The sequence below is a fragment of the Chenopodium album genome, chromosome 19, assembly GCF_948465745.1.
Source record: "Chenopodium album chromosome 19, dcCheAlbu1.1, whole genome shotgun sequence".
Lineage (NCBI taxonomy): Eukaryota > Viridiplantae > Streptophyta > Magnoliopsida > Caryophyllales > Amaranthaceae > Chenopodium > Chenopodium album.
Window position 1 is genome coordinate 20,857,667 of NC_137852.1, and position 21,218 is coordinate 20,878,884.

The 21,218-nt window shown below is 32.8% G+C and overlaps 2 protein-coding genes across 2 annotated transcripts; one reads left to right on the forward strand and one right to left on the reverse strand.

Moving 5' to 3' along the window:
* The first annotated feature begins 1,871 nt into the window (after nt 1–1,871).
* On the forward strand, nt 1,872–5,013 carry LOC145593531 (actin-depolymerizing factor 4-like). Its single transcript, XM_081649785.1, has 3 exons — nt 1,872–2,051; nt 4,182–4,447; nt 4,542–5,013. The coding sequence occupies exons 1-3, from the start codon at nt 2,049–2,051 to the stop codon at nt 4,690–4,692; spliced, it is 420 nt and encodes a 139-aa protein (XP_081505911.1). The 5' UTR covers nt 1,872–2,048; the 3' UTR covers nt 4,693–5,013.
* Nucleotides 5,014–14,830: 9,817 nt separating this feature from the next.
* Nucleotides 14,831–16,787, reverse strand: LOC145593532 (small ribosomal subunit protein uS8z/uS8w). Its single transcript, XM_081649786.1, has 4 exons — nt 16,668–16,787; nt 15,665–15,812; nt 15,414–15,574; nt 14,831–15,095 (listed from the first exon to the last, which is right to left on the reverse strand). The coding sequence occupies exons 2-4, from the start codon at nt 15,795–15,797 to the stop codon at nt 14,997–14,999; spliced, it is 393 nt and encodes a 130-aa protein (XP_081505912.1). The 5' UTR covers nt 15,798–15,812; nt 16,668–16,787; the 3' UTR covers nt 14,831–14,996.
* Between the last annotated feature and the right edge of the window lie 4,431 nt (nt 16,788–21,218).

A 21,218-nucleotide genomic window follows, 5' to 3' on the forward strand; every position in this document is an offset into this window, starting at 1 on the left:
TTTATACTAGAAAATTTCTGTCTCTAATAACTTAAGGTACTGTTGACGAGGTTGTTCGAGTTACCCAACTTGAATAACGAATTTCATATTTCAAATGGCATTTTTGTAAATTGGATTTTTGAGCAATTATTTTAAAAATATTTAAATGTTTTTACAAGTTGACTCATTTGTCAATCTCTGTTTCCTTCCATCTTCTTTAACCTTCCTTTTTCCATTCTCGATTTGGGTGCTAAAAAAATTGTTTAGTTGAAGGTTTAGGAGTCATATATTTTTGACCCTTTCTCATGGGTCCAAATTGAACTCAAATTTGGCAAAAATTAACGCAAAATCCCCAGTTTGTAAATTCTAATTTTAAATGCAGGAATCCGAATTCATAAAACAAGGACTTTACGTTATTTTTTTTCCAAATTCGAGCTCAGTTTGTTCCCTTAAGAATCAAATTGAACATAAAATTTGTAACGGAACATTCTTTAGCACGTAAATTCAGCAAAAAAAAAAAATTAAAAGTGCAAATTGGACCCCACCAACAATGATAGTTATTGGTAAGATAACGAAATATTACTATTGATACATAAGTGTAGTTTAAGGTTACAATGTGTAACTTTTAAAGGATGGGGCACAATTTTAGTCAATAATTGAAGGTTATAGTGTATAATTTCCCTACTTAAGCAAAGGTAAATAAGAAATTAAGAAGACCTCAATAAAACGAGCAAATTCAAGTTTATCAATAGGAGAAACATGTGATGTTTATCAAAGGGTATATTGGATTATTTACTCATGAATAGTAGGGACAATTTTGCCATTTTATACTTTTGGTTAGACAAATTCAGCTAACGACGTTAGCCTTGTCGTTAGTCATATTTTACAATTGCCGAGCATAACTCATCTTCTTCACTAGCATCTGCATCTTCATCTCCTTCCCCAAAAATAAAAACTTCAAACCCTCCCTGTTGTGCATCTTCATCTTCTTTTCCAAACTAAAAAAATTTCAAACCCTCATGAGCAGCTTCAATGAAAGATGAAAGAGGACGGAAAATTCTACCCTAAAGGATTCACCATTCCTTTTATTTCTCCCTTTTATCTTAGGGTTTTCTTTTAATTCGCGGCGAAGCCGCCGTAAATATGATGGTAGAAATGGTAGCTCCTAAGTAACTTTAATGGAGGAAAGTATGGTGATAAAATTGGTTGTCCATTCTCACTAATAAAATTCAACACCGTCTTCCGACCTTCCTCCATTGTTGAAGGGGAAGCTAGGTCTTTTTTTCTCTCTTCTGTTTGGAGTGAGAAGATAGTAATGGCGCTTCGTTTTGTGGAGCTAGCTAGTGAGAGAAGAAATAATATAAATACAAATTTCACGAAAACCGAGACAACTTATTTAGGGCCTGTTCTGATTGATGGAACTGAACTAAACTAAATATTTTATGAGAGAAGGAAATTAAGATAAGAAATGAACTGAATTGAAGTAAACTGAATTGAACTTATTAAAACTGAACTGAACTAAAAATAAGCTGAAGAGAACAGACCCTCACTACTTTGTCATTTGATAAACGTTTAAAGTTTATCAATTTGATAAACTTGGACTTCCTCCAACAAAACCATGGTGTAAAGAGATCCTTTGAAAAAGAGTAGAAAAGCCATCACAAATTCACAACCATGACAGACACAAGGCACTCAACTTATCGTGGCATCCCTCTATTGGATAACTCCTCCGTCAAATCTATCCCCTCTGTACAACAGTCCGTTACCCTAACTTTAGCGCACCAAACGTGCAACTCTTGGTTCCAACAAATATATACCCCACGATATAAAAATTAAAAATTTAATCGCAATACAAAATTAAAAATTTAATTGTGTCAAAAAAAAAAAAAAAAAAATCTCTTGCCCAAAAAAAAAAAAAAAAACAATCTCCATTTTATACAGCTCTTGTTCTCTCTCTATCTATCTGCGTCTTTCTCTCTCATCAAAGCCCTAGATTCTCTCTCCATTTCTCTCTCCTCTTTTCTTCCACTCTCAGCTGTTGTTACTACTTCACTCACAAGACTACAATTATGGTATAATTTTCTTATTTTTTTTTTTCTGATTTTTGATTGTTTTTGAAATCTAGGGTTTGTTATTTTGATTTTGATTATTTTTGGAATTATGCTTCTTTATTTTTCATCTTTCGTTGTTCGATCTGGAATATGGTGACAGATTTGTTTTGAATTATTGGATTTTATTTTTGTTGATGTTAGCGTTTTTATTACGCAGATTTTTCATGAGTAATTATGATAATTTTCTGATCTGAAAGTTTTTTGTTTTTTGAATTTGGAAATTGATAGCTTCTTATGAACTGGGGAATCAAGGGAATTGTGTTTATTTTTGTGTTATGTTTACTACAATTATTTATGAATTTATTTGGTGTAAGATGGTTTTGGATTGAGTACAGCATAACCTAGGATCTGTGATTTAGTTGAGTAAATCCTGTTGATTGGAAATGGGTAGCTTGAGCTGCTGAAATTTGGAGGATTGTCTTAAATATGCCTGACTGAATGAAATTACTAGTATAAAAAATTATAAAAATTTGATGTGGTGAATTTAACAAACTTAATGAGTTTCGCGATAATAAGCGTGTAGATTAATGATTTTTAGCCTGATGTGATGATTTTGGACTTGTGGTCTATGTTACATGGACTCGGGTACCTATGTCCGACTCGGTTATTTTGTGAAAAAAAAATCCATGGTATTGAAACAAAAAGTGAAGTGTCCAAGTGTCATACCCATGTCCAAGTGTCGAGGGTCCGACATTGGTACTTGAGGTGAAATGAAGAGTCCATGTAACATAGCTTGTGGTAGGATGAATGTTTGGATGTCTTGAAAATAACTCACATGAATGATGAGAAAATTTGGTACATAGAATTAGCAGATGCTTATTTTGTGGAGTTTTCGTCATCTGGAGGAAGCGAGGAACCTACGATTAGAATGTCGCTGATGGTAGAGTGTAACCAAGGAAAGACTATTGAATTTTCCCTTGTGTTGTAAAGGTCTTTACTTAAGGATTGTGCAATTGTTGGTTTGATTATGCTTTGATGGGCTGGAATGACTAAAGTTGTTTCCGTTGGTGAAGAGTTTGGTTGCTGATGACCTCCTGAGTTTTGTGCTGTCTGGGTTTCTGTTACAATGGTTGATGGGGCTGTTACCTTATCACTTTGCTTTAATGGGCTGAGTGTCATAGTGAGTTGGGGTACTGAACTACTGATGCCACCTCTTATGGTTTTTGGATTTCTTTTGATTCCTTGCATGATAACACTTTGGGTTTATAGGCGAGACTCCATATCTGGTGGGTAAAGAATGAGCTTTTACTTTGTGCTGTCTCCCCTTCTCATTTGTTCTTGTTATCAAAATATTCTGAGAAATCAGTTTGCCATGTGTTGAGTGCTGACATTGGTTGTTAACAGTGAAGAGCTCACTTGCTGAATTTCTTATGTATTTAGATATTTTCGGGTTCTCAGTGTGAGCAGAGTAAGTTTATAATAATCCTGGATTTAATTTGAAGATTTCCAGGATTGTATTGGTGACAAATTGAGTGAAAGTATGGGCAGAGAGTTTTAGTTTACTAGAAAGGTATAGGTACAGTCAAGTAATAACCTAAACTATTACACAATATGCTTGGTGATGGAGGAGTTTGTATTATGCTTATGCTTGTCTATGATACGAATATGGAATATTGATATTAATTTCTCCTTTGATTGCCTTATTTAAAAAAAATAATTATCAAAGTTCTTTGAAAGCATTCAAATTAGTTTTGCATCGATTTTCTTTCATATGGTTGGAGCCTAGTTCACTTAATTATTATATTGATCCCCAACCAGCAGCAATGCTTTCAATTTCTCAGTGTTTTCATCTTGGATACTCCTTTGCTTTCTTTCTTTGAGCAACTCCATTTTATGTCAATTGTAACTTTTGGGGTTATAAAACTGCTGTAAATAGATGTCAGTATGTCACAAGTCAAGCTGGAAGGAAAATGAGGCTTGTGGAATGACTTTTCTATGAAACGTTTGATCTTCCTTATTGTCATCGAGATTTGGTGCTATTACTGCCTAAACTGTCCTCATAATTCTGACTTTTTTTTGTTCACATATTGGTTTATCTTGTCATATGGTCATGAATTTCGTGATGTATAATTGTATTGACACTATGTATAGGCCAATGCTGCATCAGGAATGGCAGTTGATGACCAGTGCAAGCTCAAATTTTTAGAGCTGAAGTCGAAAAGGACTTACCGCTTCATAATTTTTAAGATTGAAGAAAAGCAAAAGCAGGTGATTGTGGAAAAGGTTGGTGAGCCTAATCAAAGCTACGAAGATTTCACTGCAAGCATTCCTGCTGATGAGTGCAGATACGCAGTCTATGATTTTGATTTTGTGACTGCAGAGAATTGCCAAAAGAGCAGGATCTTTTTCATTGCATGGTAATTTCTTATCAGCCATAATAAAACACCCAGTAAAGTTGTTTTTCTGTGATTGACTGTATTAACCCTCCTTATTACTCCTTTGCTTGGAAAGGTCCCCTGACAATGCTAAGGTGAGAAGCAAGATGATTTATGCAAGCTCAAAGGACAGGTTCAAGAGAGAGTTAGATGGTATTCAAGTTGAACTGCAAGCAACCGATCCTTCTGAGATGGATTTGGATGTTATTAAAAGCCGTGCTGCATAATGCACTCTCCATGTTTCAGCTGCTTTCATTGAGTGTTATCCATACAGTCCACTTTACCTATGTTTAAATGTTAATACCTTTTAAGGGGCAATAGAACTTGCTTACATATAATATTTGATGGTTGTTGCAGTGTAATACTGATGTCTTTTTTCTTATGCTTCAGTAATTTCGGAAAATACATTGATGATTGTGTTATTTGTGGGATTTCACTAGTGAGCCTAGCTTTGATATGTATGCTTTGGCTATCTGTTTTGTGTATTCCTTTCTGGGGTGAACTGTGAACATATCCTCTGATTTGAAATGGAGGACCACTTTTCTGTATCACTAATCTTGAAATCTTTTGGCTATTGCTGATTTATGGTGTCCTTGTTCTTCTTTGTCTATTGTTTTGTTTCTTATTCACCGCTCTTTATTTGTGATTTTTGTTGCTTTCTTCATAGTGTTCCCTCAAGTTGTAATAGTTTGTTGTGTGGTTGTAAATGATTACTTGTTCCATGACTACCTTCTGTTAGAGTTTTGCTGGTTGAGTTAGGGCACTCTGATCCTGCTTGGTCAATCACTCAATCTCTCATGGTCAACCTCCAATTGGCCCTATTTATGACGACTTCTAAATTACCTTAATGTTCGTATTTCTAGTGAAATAAAATGTTGTATATCTATCATTTTGATACGGAGTAGATCCTAAGATAGAGTAAGGTATGTAATGGCTTGTCTCGGCATCTACCGAAAAAAAGATCAGTAACCATTGAGCTGCGGGAGGGCTTTCTGCTACTAATGTTAGCGAATTACAATCTTTGATATTTATGCTTCAAAATGATAGATATATTTGGCTATGTTTCACTTAATGCCAATAACCTATTATGATTTTTGTCACTCGATCAACTGATAATATTATGATCCATCCATGCCCCAAATAGAAAGTTTTACTCACACCCTAAAATTGGTTTATCTGTCGATGCTTAATTGAGTTAATTCACATGGGTTATGTTATTATTACACAAACTTCCTCCATATCTTTTTAGTAAATTCTTTCTATTTTTTTCCTATCACATGGGTCCTTTTATGAATTTTTTTCAAATCTCATCTTTAAAAATTGTCTAAGAATCCGCAATAAATGGTGAAAAAAAAATAGAGGAAATATTTTGAATTAATACAAAGGATATATGAAGTATGAGACCTTGTATACCCTAAACAGAGTTATAGCTTTTGCAGGTATTAGCTCAATTGGGCAATCCTTTAATTATAATATTAAAATACTTATAGTATATATGAATCATTTTAATTAATCAACACTTAATAGAGAGTATTGTATAAAAACCAAAAAAAAAAAAACGAGGAAAAATGAAAAATAATGTATACAAACTATGTGATATAATTGTATGTGTATAAATGTACTATCTATGATGATGAATTAATTAAATTCATATGTAGATCTTTTGAAGGTCCTTGATGCAGTCTGATGATCAACTACCCAACTTTCTCTTGTAATACTCTTCATAGTTGATACTGGAACCAAGCATAGTCCTTTACTTTGCAGGTCACTTTGCCTCTCTGCATCACCCTGTCTCGCGATAAAAACAGGATCAGAATCTTTAGTGTTAGCACTACCTATGCTCGGGTTTAGTTGTCACTTATCACATTACTAGCGGAAACACATTATCAACGTGACTGTTAATTATAAGGGTGCTTAATTCATCAAAGAACAATCTAATTCAGAAAATTTATTTTAGTGCAGGGTGTACCTGAAACTGTGCTTGAAGTGCTGACCTAAGCTCAAAATATGAGATGCTTAGCCTCTGAAATAACAAGTTCATAAACTACTTATACATCACTTGTTAAAATCTTAAATTTAAACTATTAGTCTCTTTTTATTTATTTTATGAATAATTAAAGAATACCCGAATTTCTTGATGAATTATTTTGATATAGATACAAGCCTCTTGAAGAACTGAAGCAGTATCCGTCTGCATTTTTTTTAAAGGTATTATTAGTATGAATGCATTTTTATTATAATACGTCGTATTACTTTAAATTTAGTAAATAATACGACGTAAATATTAATGAATGGTTTTATGTATTGTAGGCCTTATGAAGTACGGAGTAAATTTTTTTTGACTGACCTTTCCATAAGGAGATACAAGTTCTTGAAGAGCAGAAATTTTCTCGCTTAACTTTTGGCTTCTCTTAACTGGTGCCTGCATCTTTAGTATACATTGATAAACCAAGTTATGTTATTTCATTAATTGCGAATTGCAAAACATACATATAAGTGGTATGTTACATTGTTCATATTTTCACAATATAAAGTCTCCGGAGATCCATCAACTCAAACTCGAGTACTAGATTTTGTTAGTAGTTTGTCGTATACAAATACAATTTTATACCAGATTACCAGTATATACACTAGGAAAAGGAAGGAATTTACGTCTATAATCACCTTGTATTTTCTTGTATCGACAAATTGTTCAATCACCTTCCTTTTCTTATTTGCCCTCGATGCTTCAAGGCTTGCCTTGTTACCGAGAACACTATTTCTTTGTGCAAGTTTAGCCCCGGTAACACTTTTTCTAACATCTTTTATCGTCTAAAATAGAGATATTAACAAAGTGTCAAGTTATTGTTGAAATTCTTAAGCATAAAGTTATTTAACATCATAAAAAGGGTAAAAAAAGAGATAGAAATGCATACTGGTTTGTAAGGTTGATTCAAAAGAATGTCATTCTTAATAGAGTCATCACAAGGTAAGTTCCAACGATAATCCAACAAATGAGGAGGAGTTGCAAGGCTGAGATTTTCTATTGGCGTAGGCATCAACGATGAATACGCAACTGAAAATTCGAGTACACGAAGCAAATACAATGAGTAATAGTTGATATACCTCCTCGAAATAGACCAAACTCCGGGAACTTAAGGATAAAATTGTAATTTCACTAGAAAAAGCCCTCCATCCCTTTTATTTGTGACATAATAAGTGGCTTGTGGACTCGTGGTGTCATAATTTGTATACATATACACCACCAGAACCAAAAAGAATGTAATTTTTTAAATTAAGACCGCATATTTTATGGTTGAGAAAGGCTACAAATACAACTAATGTATGTGGAGGCCACATACAATTTAACTTGCCAGCCTTTCATTGGTTATTTAATTGGGCCCCAAAATCCACTATCTTTAAAATTTCATTTAAAATCAAATGAAATTTCTGGTTTCTAATATTTGAATTTCAAATTTTTTTTGTCTTTTCCAATGCTTACATTTAATTTTTGAATTAAATTAAAAAAAATATTGGTTATTTTTCTTCCACCATGGACAACAAATTTCCAACGAATGAAAGCAGGAGCCATGGATGTTCATTTCTTCACGATTTCCCCGAAAACCTTAATCTGATAGTAACCTTCAATCAACGGAAAATAAAATGGATGCTTTCGATGGTTTATTGCAGTAAGAATAAAGAATTTTGATGAGTTTGACGGTTACTTAAAATATGCGTTAATCATGGTTTAGAAGTTAAAAAAGGGAAGAAGAATAAATAGGATCTTTAATCAACGGACTGTAATTAGTCTTTGAATGAACTATGAAAGGATAAACTTACAGGAAAATGATGAAGGTTGTTTGGGAAGAAATCAAATACTCCGTAGGAATGATTGAAAGAATGTCAATGCGTAATTTGAGAAATACCAAAACAAAAGTAGTTTTTTTTTTCGTTTTTTTAAACTAAAATTCTAAAAATTTAAAAGGACAAGTGGCACTCTATATTTCTTACTCCCTATATAAATTTCATGTTAGTAAGTAATTAAGTATAGATTTGCATTTTTAACATAAATTGGTAACAAAACAATACTTTAGTAGCCGTGTATATGTTAGAGTCAAATAAACAATAATTATAAACCACTTTTCTAGTAACATGATTTTAATTAATAAATAAATTGTAAACCCATGAAATTACTTAGAAATAATAAGTTGTTAATGTTGGAGACAATCATATAGTTAATACATTTGATTTGTAATTAGGATCATAATTTGTGATCTTTTCTCTAAAATATAAATCACATACAACATCATACACTAGAACTAAGTATAAATCACATACATCAACAAGAAAAAGATCGTATAAGTTATGCTAGAACAAAGTACTTGAGTTTACGTTTCAAAAAAAAAAAAAGTACTTTAGTTTAATTTTTTGAAACAAAAACAACTATGATAAACTTGTTTATTTTACAATTTACAATGTGTTATATAGTAAAAATAAAGAGAATAAAAACAACAAGTTTGGCACTTGTATATAACTTAGGGCATGTTTCAATTTACTAAAAACAACTGAACTGAATTGAGCTGAAATGAATTGTTTATGACAAAAGGAAATTAGGAACTGAACTTATTGAAAGCTTTAGAGCTGAACTGGACTGAATTGAAATTAAGCTGAACAAAATAGACCCTTAATTCATCCATTTCATATTATATGCAACATTTACTAAAAATTATAGCTACAAATTTGGTACAACAAATATTTTGTTTTATTTTTAAGTTATCATTTCTTTATAATCTCCATCTCCCTCTTTTATCACATTCATCAATATATTTCATTCTTCATTCTCATCAATATATTTGATATGTTTTATATTTCCCTAGTAACAACAAATGTTTAATTGGTAACCCTTGTCAATTAATTCAATTACAACTATATTACAAATTATAAATGAACGGAATAATTGAGTGGAAAGCTAAACGTCGCCCTCGAATATCTAACTAACGCCCGCAAAATAAACTAAAATTACAAATTTACCCTCTCAATTTACCCCCTCTTCATACTACCCACCACCACCTCCTCCTCCTCCTCCTCTTTTCACCACCAACTCCTTACCTCCGGTTTCACGATTTACACAGCCGCGGTTATGACGAGTAAGGACAAAGGGAAGTCGGTCGCCGGCGGAGAAAAATGTGTGTTTTTTTTAAATTTTTTGAATTCGCGGCAAACGCCTAAATTTTTCGCACGTCCTAGGCTAAAACGCCTAGTTCGTGCGATCAACCGTGTGGTTGTATGAAAAATCTGGGCATTTGAGGTGAAACGCCTAGTTTTTTAGAATACCCTAGGCTGAAACGCCTAGTTTTTTAGAATACCCTAGGCTGAAACGAAAAAACTAGGCGTTTCAGCCTAGGCTATTCTAAAAAACTAGGCGTTTCCTAGGTTTCGAATTTTTTTAAAAAAATTATCGCGACGTACTGATTTCGTACGGTTCGATGACCCTTCAGCGAACGTCTAAGGTTGTGTTTCTTGTATTTCGTCGTTGTCCATAAGATCTAATGAATTTGATTTTGCATAATTTAAAAAATTTCTTTAATTTTGAAACTCACGGTGGAAGGGGTGGTTGTTCGATGAGCATTGGTGGCCGTTGACCACTAGATAGAACGGTAAATGAGGTAAAATTAATTATTTTTATAATCGTTATTATAAGGATAATTACGTAATTTAATTTTATTTTGCGGGCGTTAGTTAGATATTCGAGGGCGATATTTAACAACCCTCATAATTGACGTTATTTTATTTATAAGTATTATTAATCAATAGTGATAGTTACCAAACAATTATAAAGCTGCAAGAACTACAAAGCATGACATGGTTAACTATGGTTTTGTCAAAATCTATGATATTAGAAGTTCGTCAATATATGAAAAATTGAGATAATTGACATAACATTAAAATTAAAATTAATTAAAATTTAAAGAAGTATTTTAACTAAATCGAACATGGTGGATAGTTGAACAAAATCTAATTTGTTTGAAATCTAATTTGTTTGAACTGAATTAACTGGAACAAGCTCCTAAATTTTAAGATTTTTTAAACTTTACCAAAAAATTCGCCGGCGGCATTAATGGCTTTGGTCATTTTCTTCGGTAAGACGGTAATATTTTCATCTTCTTCAACTTTGGTGCCTTTAATGGGTAAACCTTTTTTTAACAGTAAAATATATGGTTGATTGTTTGGAATTTGAGCTAAATGCATAAAAAATTCTTATTAAAAAAAAAAAAATCAAACTTGTATTTAATGCTCTACTTGGTGCTATACATTCCCCCAAGATTCCCACCTAAAATGGTATTAGGCGGCAAAATGGTAAAATATTTTCCCCCTAATTTTCCCTCTTCATTTTTGGCTCTTGCTGATGTGGCACAATCTCATTGGTATTGTATGTTAGGACCACATACAATGATTGTATGTGTATCACCTCCCTTTTATGGCTTGTTGTGGAGATGGCTAATTCTTTCAGTAAAACCCGTGCACATTGGTGAATTGAGTGGTAAAATGTGCTACCAAAACACTTAATCAGTGTCAAAACTTAGGTAAGATTGATGACATTTAAAAATAAAGATGACTTACCTCACCTTGAATATAAGTAGAAATTTATGTTTTGTACGTAAAGAATAAACTACATTTGACAAATAATAATTAAGCATACACTAATTACAGAATCTATGTATAATTAGAAATTAGAAAAGAAATTACTGAACCTGGTGAAATGTACGAGAATTGAGAGGGAACATCCATGCTTCCATAATTAATTTGCTGCATATAATCATTCTCAATTCCAGCTCCAATATAACCATTATTATTGCTGCATGAGTATATAGAATTATTTGTTAATAATCAATACTCTGTATTTTTTTATTTTATTTTTTGGTAATGTCAAATGTGATTCAATATGTAAATGTAGAAACATACATGTTACTGCCCATCATCATAGAGAACTCTGAGTTTGAAGATTGAAATCCATCAATCGATTCGCCTAGGAAAACATATGTTAAAATGTTCACATACATAAAAAAACATGATCAAGTATACTTAAAAGTTCAAAAAATATAGATGCATTGTACCAAGGTTGTGGTTTTGTAAGCACTTCATCGCGTTACACACAAACCTCGAAGCTGTTAAACAACACAAGAAAATATGGATGATAATACAATTATGAGAAGAATTATTATATATACAAATACGTGGAATAATTAACATGGCTCGAAATTAGCTTAACATTACTTACGGCGAAAAATGCAATTTGAGATGATGAAGAATGGCTAGTCAGCTGAAAACTTCATTGATAAAGAGGAGCTTAATAATTAAGCCTGTTTTATGTGAAGTTTAATTAGTGAATGAAAATGTAAGTATATAGGGAGGCATAATTTTGACTCTTGTGTGGCAAAAGGGTATCTTTGAGTAAAGCAACATCTAATTTCCTTACTAAGAGAGTTGTATTATTATAGGTTAATTAATGCGTGAAAACAACTTGAAACGTCTGATTTTCTAAATATAGTTTTTCAATTAGAGAGTAGTTGGGGTTGCTCTTCGCTAATTTCATGTTACTTTTACTTGATTAGGATTTATTTTCACATTTTGACTTACATGTAGAAGATTAAATGTTAAATCTTGGTTTTTATTATGTAAACTAGTTCGTTTGTTAAGAAATCTATATGAATGATTCCAAGTTTAATCAATGTAATATTTGAAATCAATCCTTGTTTTTGAGTTATTAATGAAAGGGTAATTTAATTTTACAATATTTATATTCTCTATTACTCCCTCCGTTTGACTTGCTCCACTTTCCATTTGCGACCGTTTTTAAATACTTCCTCCGTTTTTATTTACTTGCAATACACTTCTTTGGCACGCATTTTAAGAAAGATATTATACTATGTAAACGGATAAATTAAATCACAAAATTTTACCATCGATAAGAAGAAAGGGAGAAGTTGCTACGCTTAAAATTTCATAGCTTAATTAATTCGTTTACCTACTTTAATCAACTCATCGAAAAACGTGATAAAAGGTGTGTTGCAAACTTGCAACTATTACAAAACAGAGGAAGTACTTGCCTCATTTCCTTATTTGAAAAGTTTTTATAATATTTAATTCATTTTTCTCAATTAGTAGATTTTCTCTTTTCCAATTTACCTTACACTAACCCCACTACCTCTATATTTTATTATTTTCTCCAATTTCTTCTAAAACTCTGCACATATAAAAATGAAGTAAGTATTTAAAAAAGGAAGGAGTAGCTAATATACACTTATGTAATAGCCCCAAAAAGACCCAACAAACACTACTAAAAAAATTCTTTGAAGTAGCTTGTGAGGGTCCCCTTTGAGATTATTCTTTGAACAATCAAAGGTGGAGAATAATTTTATTAGATGGGTACGGCTTGAAATTATTATTCATATTAATTTACCTTCTTTGATACTACCTCCGTTTCTTTTTAGTTGACACGTATTCCTTTTAGGGAAGTTTCTTTTTAGTTGACACGTTTCTTTTTTGGGTAAATTTTTTACCTTGTATTTACAAGCTACCCCACATGCTTTTTCATTCTCTATCACTCTCTCTCCTCTCCTTAATATATGTGCCTAAATCAAACGCGTCAACTAAATAGAAACGGAGGAAGTATGTTCTAGTAGTAGTACTTTATTAAGTTGTTCACGCGTTTATTTAATTGGATTGAATCTATCTCATTTTGACACGTTAAGAAATTTAGTCTGAGTTTGGATCAATTCCTGTCTAGCTTTGAATGTCAAGTAGCTCACGAGAAGATTCGCTTGATTAACACCCATATATGCATGTGATAATTGAGTGTTGCAATTCGCAAATTACAAATGTGTGCTTAAAAAATACCGTACTTGTTCAACTAAAACACATTTATTACAAATTTCATGTAAAAATACAATAGATGCTTTATAAAGAAATCCAAATAATTGGACCTAACGTTTGCTACCCCTAGCCTACTAATCAAAACAGGATGCATTTACATCTTTTCTTGTAATACGAGTTTAAATCACAAGGTTAATGTCATTAGGCAATGCTCAAGTTAAAGAATATCATCATTTGCAATTAAGCTCACAACAAACAAGAATTAAATCACCCTTTTTTTTTTTAACAGAAATTCTCTGTTTTAATGTTTTTAAAACGCAATGTTTTAATGTTTTTAAAATGCATTGTTAGGGCAACGCTTTAATCGCCAATGATTATGAGTAGTCACTTAAAATTTATTAGAGAAGTGTAGGTGGATACACACTTGTATATGTTCTCTCTACTTTCTTTTTCATTATTACTCCCTCCGTTTTAAAATACTTGCGCCATTTCTATTTTTTGCACTATTTATTTGTCCTACTTTGACTAATATTTGTGATTTATACAAAAGAAAAAATATAATCTTGTGGGTACTTGTGTGGAATCTTCTCAATGAATAGATTATTAATTTTCAATTGTTAGAATTTATACTTATTGATAATTAAAGATATTAGTGATCAAAGATTAGTATCGACATGCGTATCCAAGAGAAATGAAGCAAATATTTAAAAACAGAGGGAGTACAAACTAAGGGGAAAAAAGGACTTTAAGAGACCCTCATGAGTGAAACTCCGAATGCAAACACTCCCCATGAGTAAAAAATTAAAAATCTTAATGCATTGGAAACAAACTAGGGTTGTACACCGTAGCAAAGTACTATGTCCAAACTATCACCAAGTAAACCAACATTAGCTATTCACTTATCTTTTTCTATTTGCCTCACAATTGATGAGTGAATACTCTAATTTCAAAATTGAAATGGTTGCAATAATATGATCAATCCGCCATTGATTACCATTATGTCAAATGATGACTCCCACAGTAGTGATAATGAGCGGAAGGATGCCCTTGACGTTCGATAAGAGATTTAGTCCTTCTCTAAGCTAAAGAGGGATAGAAGCTAGTACCAAAGTCTAAATTTACTCAATTTGGCCAATTATCAATATTAAAGACAAGTCATTTTCAACTTTCCATCATACACATTATCTCAGCATTTCTTATTAGGTTAGGATCATTGTCCATCAAAAGCTATGAAAAACCAAAAGCATGTTATTAAAAATTAGTCTCCACTTATAATACAATTATACAAGTTCCACAGACTGAAATATGGATGCATAGCATTACTAACACGTAAACACACGTATATATAACCCTGAAATAGTCAGACTCGATTAAAATGAAGACATCTTTTACGACAGTTTCACTTTCACTCCCATTCCTAGAAGGAAAATTGTGCTTCTCAAATTACTCGCAAATTCCAAAAGGTTTGGGAAAGAGTAGAAAAAGTTCAAATCCAACCGCAAAAAAAAGGCATAAAAGTAAAATTTGAGAATAGTGCCTACATTAATATCAAAAACACTGAAAGAGCTCTCCCAAATTGAAATCAAACCTGAGCCCTGGTAACTATGTTTCACAATACACTAAGAAACAGCTCATATCTATAACTTAAAACATCGCAGCATTACGACAGAGATTACTCCTAATAGAAGAAACCAAGCACTTTGCCTCCAACGTTCTTTCTTCTTGCCTCTTCGTGATCCATGATACCGGCAGATGTAGTCAACACAATGTATCCAAACTGAAATAAACATATTATATTAGAAATGATTGTAGCACTCTAAACAGAGCAAACATTTCACACACAGATATAGGCAATCATATCTCAAAGAGGACGAAACAATGGAAATATAATGTTCATGAATGTTAAGACATCATAAGGATAACACAAAGGTCAAAACATGCAAGTATAATGAGAGAAGAGAAGCACTGATATTGAAATTTGTTATGACAGGCCTAAACATACTACAAAAAAAAGCATCCTTATTAACCTATGGGTTCCCAAAAACAGTGATGTGCTTAATAGTTATAACACATTCAAGTAGATTCATTAGCTAACCTGTCTTGAAGGAAGAAGTCTAGCAGTCCATGACTCAATCTCCTTGACACCGACATCAAAACGAGGACTAATGACACCACACTTGTTTAGCCTTCCATTCAATTCAACAACAATCTTTCCAGATCTGTGGTCATCAACATATTCGAACTCACCAATGTAACCTGAAACAATTCAGACAGTCACCATTAAACACAGTTGGAAAAATCACAACAAAGTTGACGTCACAAGAGAGATTGGAGTAACATACATACCATGCTTTTGCATAACAATAAGAAACTTAATGATCACTTTGGATGAGGGTCGGATGAGGACCTGACGTTTTCCTCGCTTCTCAGCATTATACATTGTCTTGAGAGCATCATTAAGCACACTGACCCTCACCATAGCTGCTCAATACGGCTGCAATAGGATAGTAAGCATGTTAGCTATATTATCCAGTTCAATTCAATAAGCAACAGCATCCCACTTGTTACTTATCCTAACTCCATATTAAACATATGTTATCGATCAAACTTAATCCTAACTCCATAATATATACGTAATCAAACAAACTTATCCCAACTCCATACTATATATACGTTTTCGATCAATCTATGCTATTAGGAACACCCACTATGTTCTAATTTGCACACACTCATTATACAGTATTCCCTCATTCCATTTTCAATAATCAAATAAGTTATCTAATTACTAATCACATCACACAAAATGTCAACCGAAAGCGATTCACTCTGCTTAATTCATGCCCCGATATCATTCAAACCCGATACCACATTTTCATTATACTAGTATAATGAGATATAACCCAACCCCATAAAAGCTAAGCCCTAATTTCTACAAGAAAAATGCTACAACTTCTCCTCACCTAAATTTCAACGTTCAACAAAATTCAAGTTTCCGCAGTTGGTAAAACAAACCCTAATCTACATATCATATTCAAAGATTTAGTATTTATCAAAATCAATTTATCATTTCAACCAATTTGTAAGATCTAATAAACAGCCCAGATTCTCCTAACCACCACATTATACTTCAAATTACCAAAACAAACCATCAAATCATTAATAATGGACAAAAACCAACAAATTCACATGATTTATCTATTTTTTGCTAAACATCAAAATTAAGCATTGCAATTGAAATTACATAAAATCAATTAACATCATTTCATTTCATTATTCATTACAAATTTCAAGAACAAAATCAGAAGAAGAAATTGAATGGATGTAGGAGTATAATGAAGAAAAATGGTACCGTGACGAGAAGAAAGAGATCGTCGAGAGCGCCTCCGAGCAGGAAAAAAGAGGAGAGAGAAAGAGAGTGTGCGTTTGGAGGTATTGTGAGGGTTTTAAGAGGGGCGCAATTGAAATGAAGAAACCCTAACTATTGACCTGCATTTGTTTACTCTTTTACGAGCCCATTAATTTTTAGAATTGTAGGCCCATTTCAATTGCAATTTGATAAGAATATGGTCTAATTAATATGGGCCAAAGGAGGATCATTGTCTAAATAACCAGCCCATGTAATAGGTGGGTCGTATAGACTATAGAGGACTCTTAACTAATTGCTTTTAGTCCCATAGATCTATTTAGGGGTGTTCGCCGTGCGGTTTGGATACTAAACCGCATCAAACCGCAAATTTGCGGTTTGTAATTTTTTCAAACCGCATCAAACCGCACTTCTAAAAAAACCGCAATTTGCGGTTTAGTGCGGTGCGGTTTGCGATTTAACCATATTTTTTAAAAAGGTTATAATTATTTTTTTAAAAACAAAACTTTTATTTTATTTGTAATTATTTATTTATAATTTTAATATTAAACTCTTTTTTTAACCTTTAATTAACTAATAGTCAAAGATTAGCTCATATATTTTATTTTTTTTGTATTTTTTAATAAAAATGTAGCATAAAACCGCAAACTTTATTAAAGTGCGGTTTGCGGTGCGGTGCGGTTTGGTCTAATTATTTTTGGAAACCGCACCAAATCGCAAACCGCGGTTTGGTTACTTTCAAAAACCGCACCGCAATTTTGAAACCACAAACCGCACTCTGTACAACCCTAGTTCTATTTCAAATGCTACTTCATCCATTCACTTATTTACTAGTAGGTCTGATCTAGCATTGTTTGATAATTTTTTGTGTAAGTTCTTGACAATGAGACAAATAAAATGAAACGATCAAGGTATTAAATTAGTACCATACCCCTAATTTAAGGGTTACATTGTATTACCCTCGTAAAATAAAATAATGAAATTAAAGTTAAAATCACATGATGAAACATAATAACAGATAATTTATAAATTTATTTAGTATAAGAATAAATAAGTAATAACCCCATCACAATCACACACACCTCTTATAAACTTAATACGTAGTAATAAGATTACAAACAAAACCAAAATGGCATACATTAGCCATCTAGTCCAAATCAAATCATTTAATTTGAGGGATTGTTAATGCTAGGATTGGTGTGGAGTTAGATAGATTAATCATGGAGGCATAAGGGAGATGCAAAGAAGTTGTTTGACCAAACTTTTGAAAAGTTTGGTCAAACTGGGTTTGAAGGCAGAACCTGTAGAAAGTTCATTTCCAGAGCAGTGTCGGTCAAGCCTCCAAGAAATTCGACCAAACTCTGGGTAGGTTCGGTCAAACGTCATGTGCTCTATTCAGATGCTGATTTTTTTGCTCGTTTGATGTGTTTTAATCTTAGCCCTAGGTTTGTATTTTTATACCTAGACTATATATACCTTCACTAAGCCTCTTTATGATGCATTGACAAACATTAATCACAAAGAGAGGGTTTGAGAGAGTTTGTGAGGAGCATTTGACTTCCATACAATCCATTCTAGTAATTCTTGATTTCATTCATCATCAATACTACTCCATAGTGCAAGGTTGGGTTTTTTCTCCCGGTTCTCGGGTTTTCCCACAGTAACATCGTCTCCTTTATTTGCTTAATTTTCTTTCCGTTCATGGTTGTTCTTGATTGTTATGCTTGCTTGAACACTGTTGTGGGTTGATTGCAAGTGAGTTTGAGCCCTTAATCCTTTCAAATGGTACCTTAGCCAGGTTGAATCTTGGGTGTTTTAGTGATTTAGGGTTTGTGTGAAACTTGAATTTGTGATTGAGTTATTATAAAGTTTGGGTCTTTACGTGTTCAAAGTTTGAATCTTGGGTGTCAAGTTACAATCTTTGTTGTTGAAAACCTATTGTGAGCTTTGTGTGTTTGATTTGCAATGGAGGAAAGCAAGTTGAAAATTGAGAAGTCTGATGGTAAAAATTTGGGTTTTAGAAGGTGTAAATAGAGACTATTTGTATCAAAAGAACCTATATTTGCCCCTTACTTCTAAGCCATCGGGTATGACGGAAGATGAGTGGAAAGTATTGGATAGACAAGCCCTATAAGTGATTAGATTGACATCGGCTAAGAGTATTGCTTACAATGTCAAAGGTGTGACAATGACGGTTGGTGTGATTAAAGCGTTGTCATCCTTATGTATGAGAAGCCATTGGCTATGTATTATTGTCATGTATTTTTGTTGTTTTGAATTGAAATAGGGAATTTGTGTCTCCAATGATCCCTGATTAAGCATAGGATTGTTATAGTATTGTTTTAGCTCAGTAGAATGATAGTGGAAACTGATATTAATAAGAACGTGCCTTTTGAAATCAATACAAGCAGGCATTGTGTGAAACTAGATTGAGTTTCCCTTTTTACACTTGAAGAACCTATTATACTTTCATTGTTCACTATCATATGTACATGTTATTACATAAATCTCTCTGCAGTCTGCACTAGTGCAGAACAAATGGGAATAATAATTGTCTTTATGGTTTTAGTGCTTGTTGCTTGTGTGTTAAGGAAATATTTCCTTTTACATGATAACAATTTGAATCATAAGTCATTTTCACACAAAAGGTGTTATGAGTCCTCATTGTGTACTCCTTATTCACTATAATGATATACTAATGCTCGACTTGCTAATGTCATGAATATTTCTATATCTCACCTAAGGAAAATATTTTCCTTTTATTTTTCTCATGCTATCTATTAATCACTTGGCTATGTATCAAGAACCAACTTTATCTACAATGAGAACCTCTATATGTAGGAAGTCTTTTAGGCATATAAAGTTTTATAGTATTAACAATTAGCTCAATCAAAAGGGCAGATGTAGATAAGAGCATGTCTTACAAAATCAATACAAATGTATGTCAGTATTTCTCTTCTTCATTGATTGAATACTTTTTCAGTTTTTCTGTTATATTGCTCACTTTGATTTGGTACTTTTCCCGGCTGTATGGCTGTTGGTCTGTACCAGATAAACAAATTTGTACTAGACTATTAAGAGGGGAAATGCTATTGTTGTGTGAAGCTTGAAAGCCAAATCTCATGCATGCTTGCATAAAGAAAACATTCTATGCTATTTGACTTGCGAGATTGCAGTCCCAACTCTAATTATGAGATCCTTAGGCTCTGTTTTGCATTGTTTGAATAATTTTTTATCATGGAAAAATTAATTACATCAGTGGTGATGGATGGTAAAGCTTGAGGCTAGGAATAAGACTAAGAACTCTCTAATCCAAGTAGCTAATTTTGAAGATTATGTTTTCTATGCTGTAGATCAAGGAGAAAGTTTTATAAACCATAAAACATCTAAGAACTTATTTGGTTTTCTTGGTTGAAGGCATCGATCACTATCCAATCTTGAGACTTCTGAGAACTAGTTTGGCTACGAGATATCTTGGTGGAGCATAGAGGTTTCTTACTTCTCCTCTAAATAGAACAACAAGGTAAGAAACTAGTGTGTACTATGTGGTGCAGACTTATAATCCTTTGTTGGTCTTTTTTGCTTTTCCTTGGCTGCGTCAAAGTCTATGTTATTTGAGTCTACGATTGTCTTGCTGCTTACTCTGTTGATTTGTCCATTCACTCCCAAGGAAACAATCCCCTCTTAAGTTTTGTACTCTGTCAGTTACTTTGGCTTTTGCTTAAGCCAACTTTATGTCAAATGAGACTCTTGTATGCAAGTATTTATCATATGATTCATTTTTTTTATTTACATTTTGTTTGGCAGGTGGTAATAAATAGTGGAAATTGGAATGGTTTATGTTGTAATTTCGCAAGAAATATATCACCTTAATGTACATGCAATGGTAATTGTAGGCGTCGTTCGAAGTGCGCCTACTTTAAAGCATGTTGTGAATATGCTTGGCACTCATAGGAAGTGGGAATTGACACATACGATTAGGGACACGATTAGGGACAAGGAAAGTAGGGAGCCACCAACAAGTTTTTAAGGAACTTGTAAACCGTTCACGGATCATAAAAGGCAACCACGAAAAGGGACAACGATTGACCCGTGAAGGTTACACCCCATTCATAATCCATGAGATTACTAACTCCATATGGTTCGGAACCACGAAAGGAGGATCGGGGATGATGGTACGAAGTGAGTCATGGAGTCACATTCGCCCATATTGGCCTCTACTCAATTCTTATTATGAAAAGTATTCCTGTGATCTCAAAGGCATGCAAACAAAGATTCAATTTGCTCCAAACTATTATTATGCTAAATTGGATGAATATTAATGCAACACATTATTCTAAAATATTGGTGATCACTTGATTAAATAACAAGATTAAAGGAACCTAAACCGGTTGTCCAAATTATCTTATTAGACATTATTTTCAATTACATATTCCCTTTAACATGCAATATGGTGATCATAAATAGTAATAGAATAAAACATTAATATTGGAAGCAATTTAACAATAAATTGTTAGTCAAATCAAATAATAATAA

Excerpts from the sequence above, each read along its gene's own strand:
- LOC145593531 (XM_081649785.1), top strand. Across the intron at positions 4,448-4,541 it reads AGGATCTTTTTCATTGCATG|GTCCCCTGACAATGCTAAGG; the intron begins GTAATTTCTTAT and ends TTGCTTGGAAAG.
- LOC145593532 (XM_081649786.1), bottom strand. The coding sequence starts at position 15,797 with ATGGTGAGGGTCAGTGTGCTTAATGATGCTCTCAAGACAATGTATAAT. Across the intron at positions 15,575-15,664 it reads TATTGTTATGCAAAAGCATG|GTTACATTGGTGAGTTCGAA; the intron begins GTATGTATGTTA and ends GAATTGTTTCAG. Across the intron at positions 15,096-15,413 it reads GACTTCTTCCTTCAAGACAG|TTTGGATACATTGTGTTGAC; the intron begins GTTAGCTAATGA and ends TGTTTATTTCAG.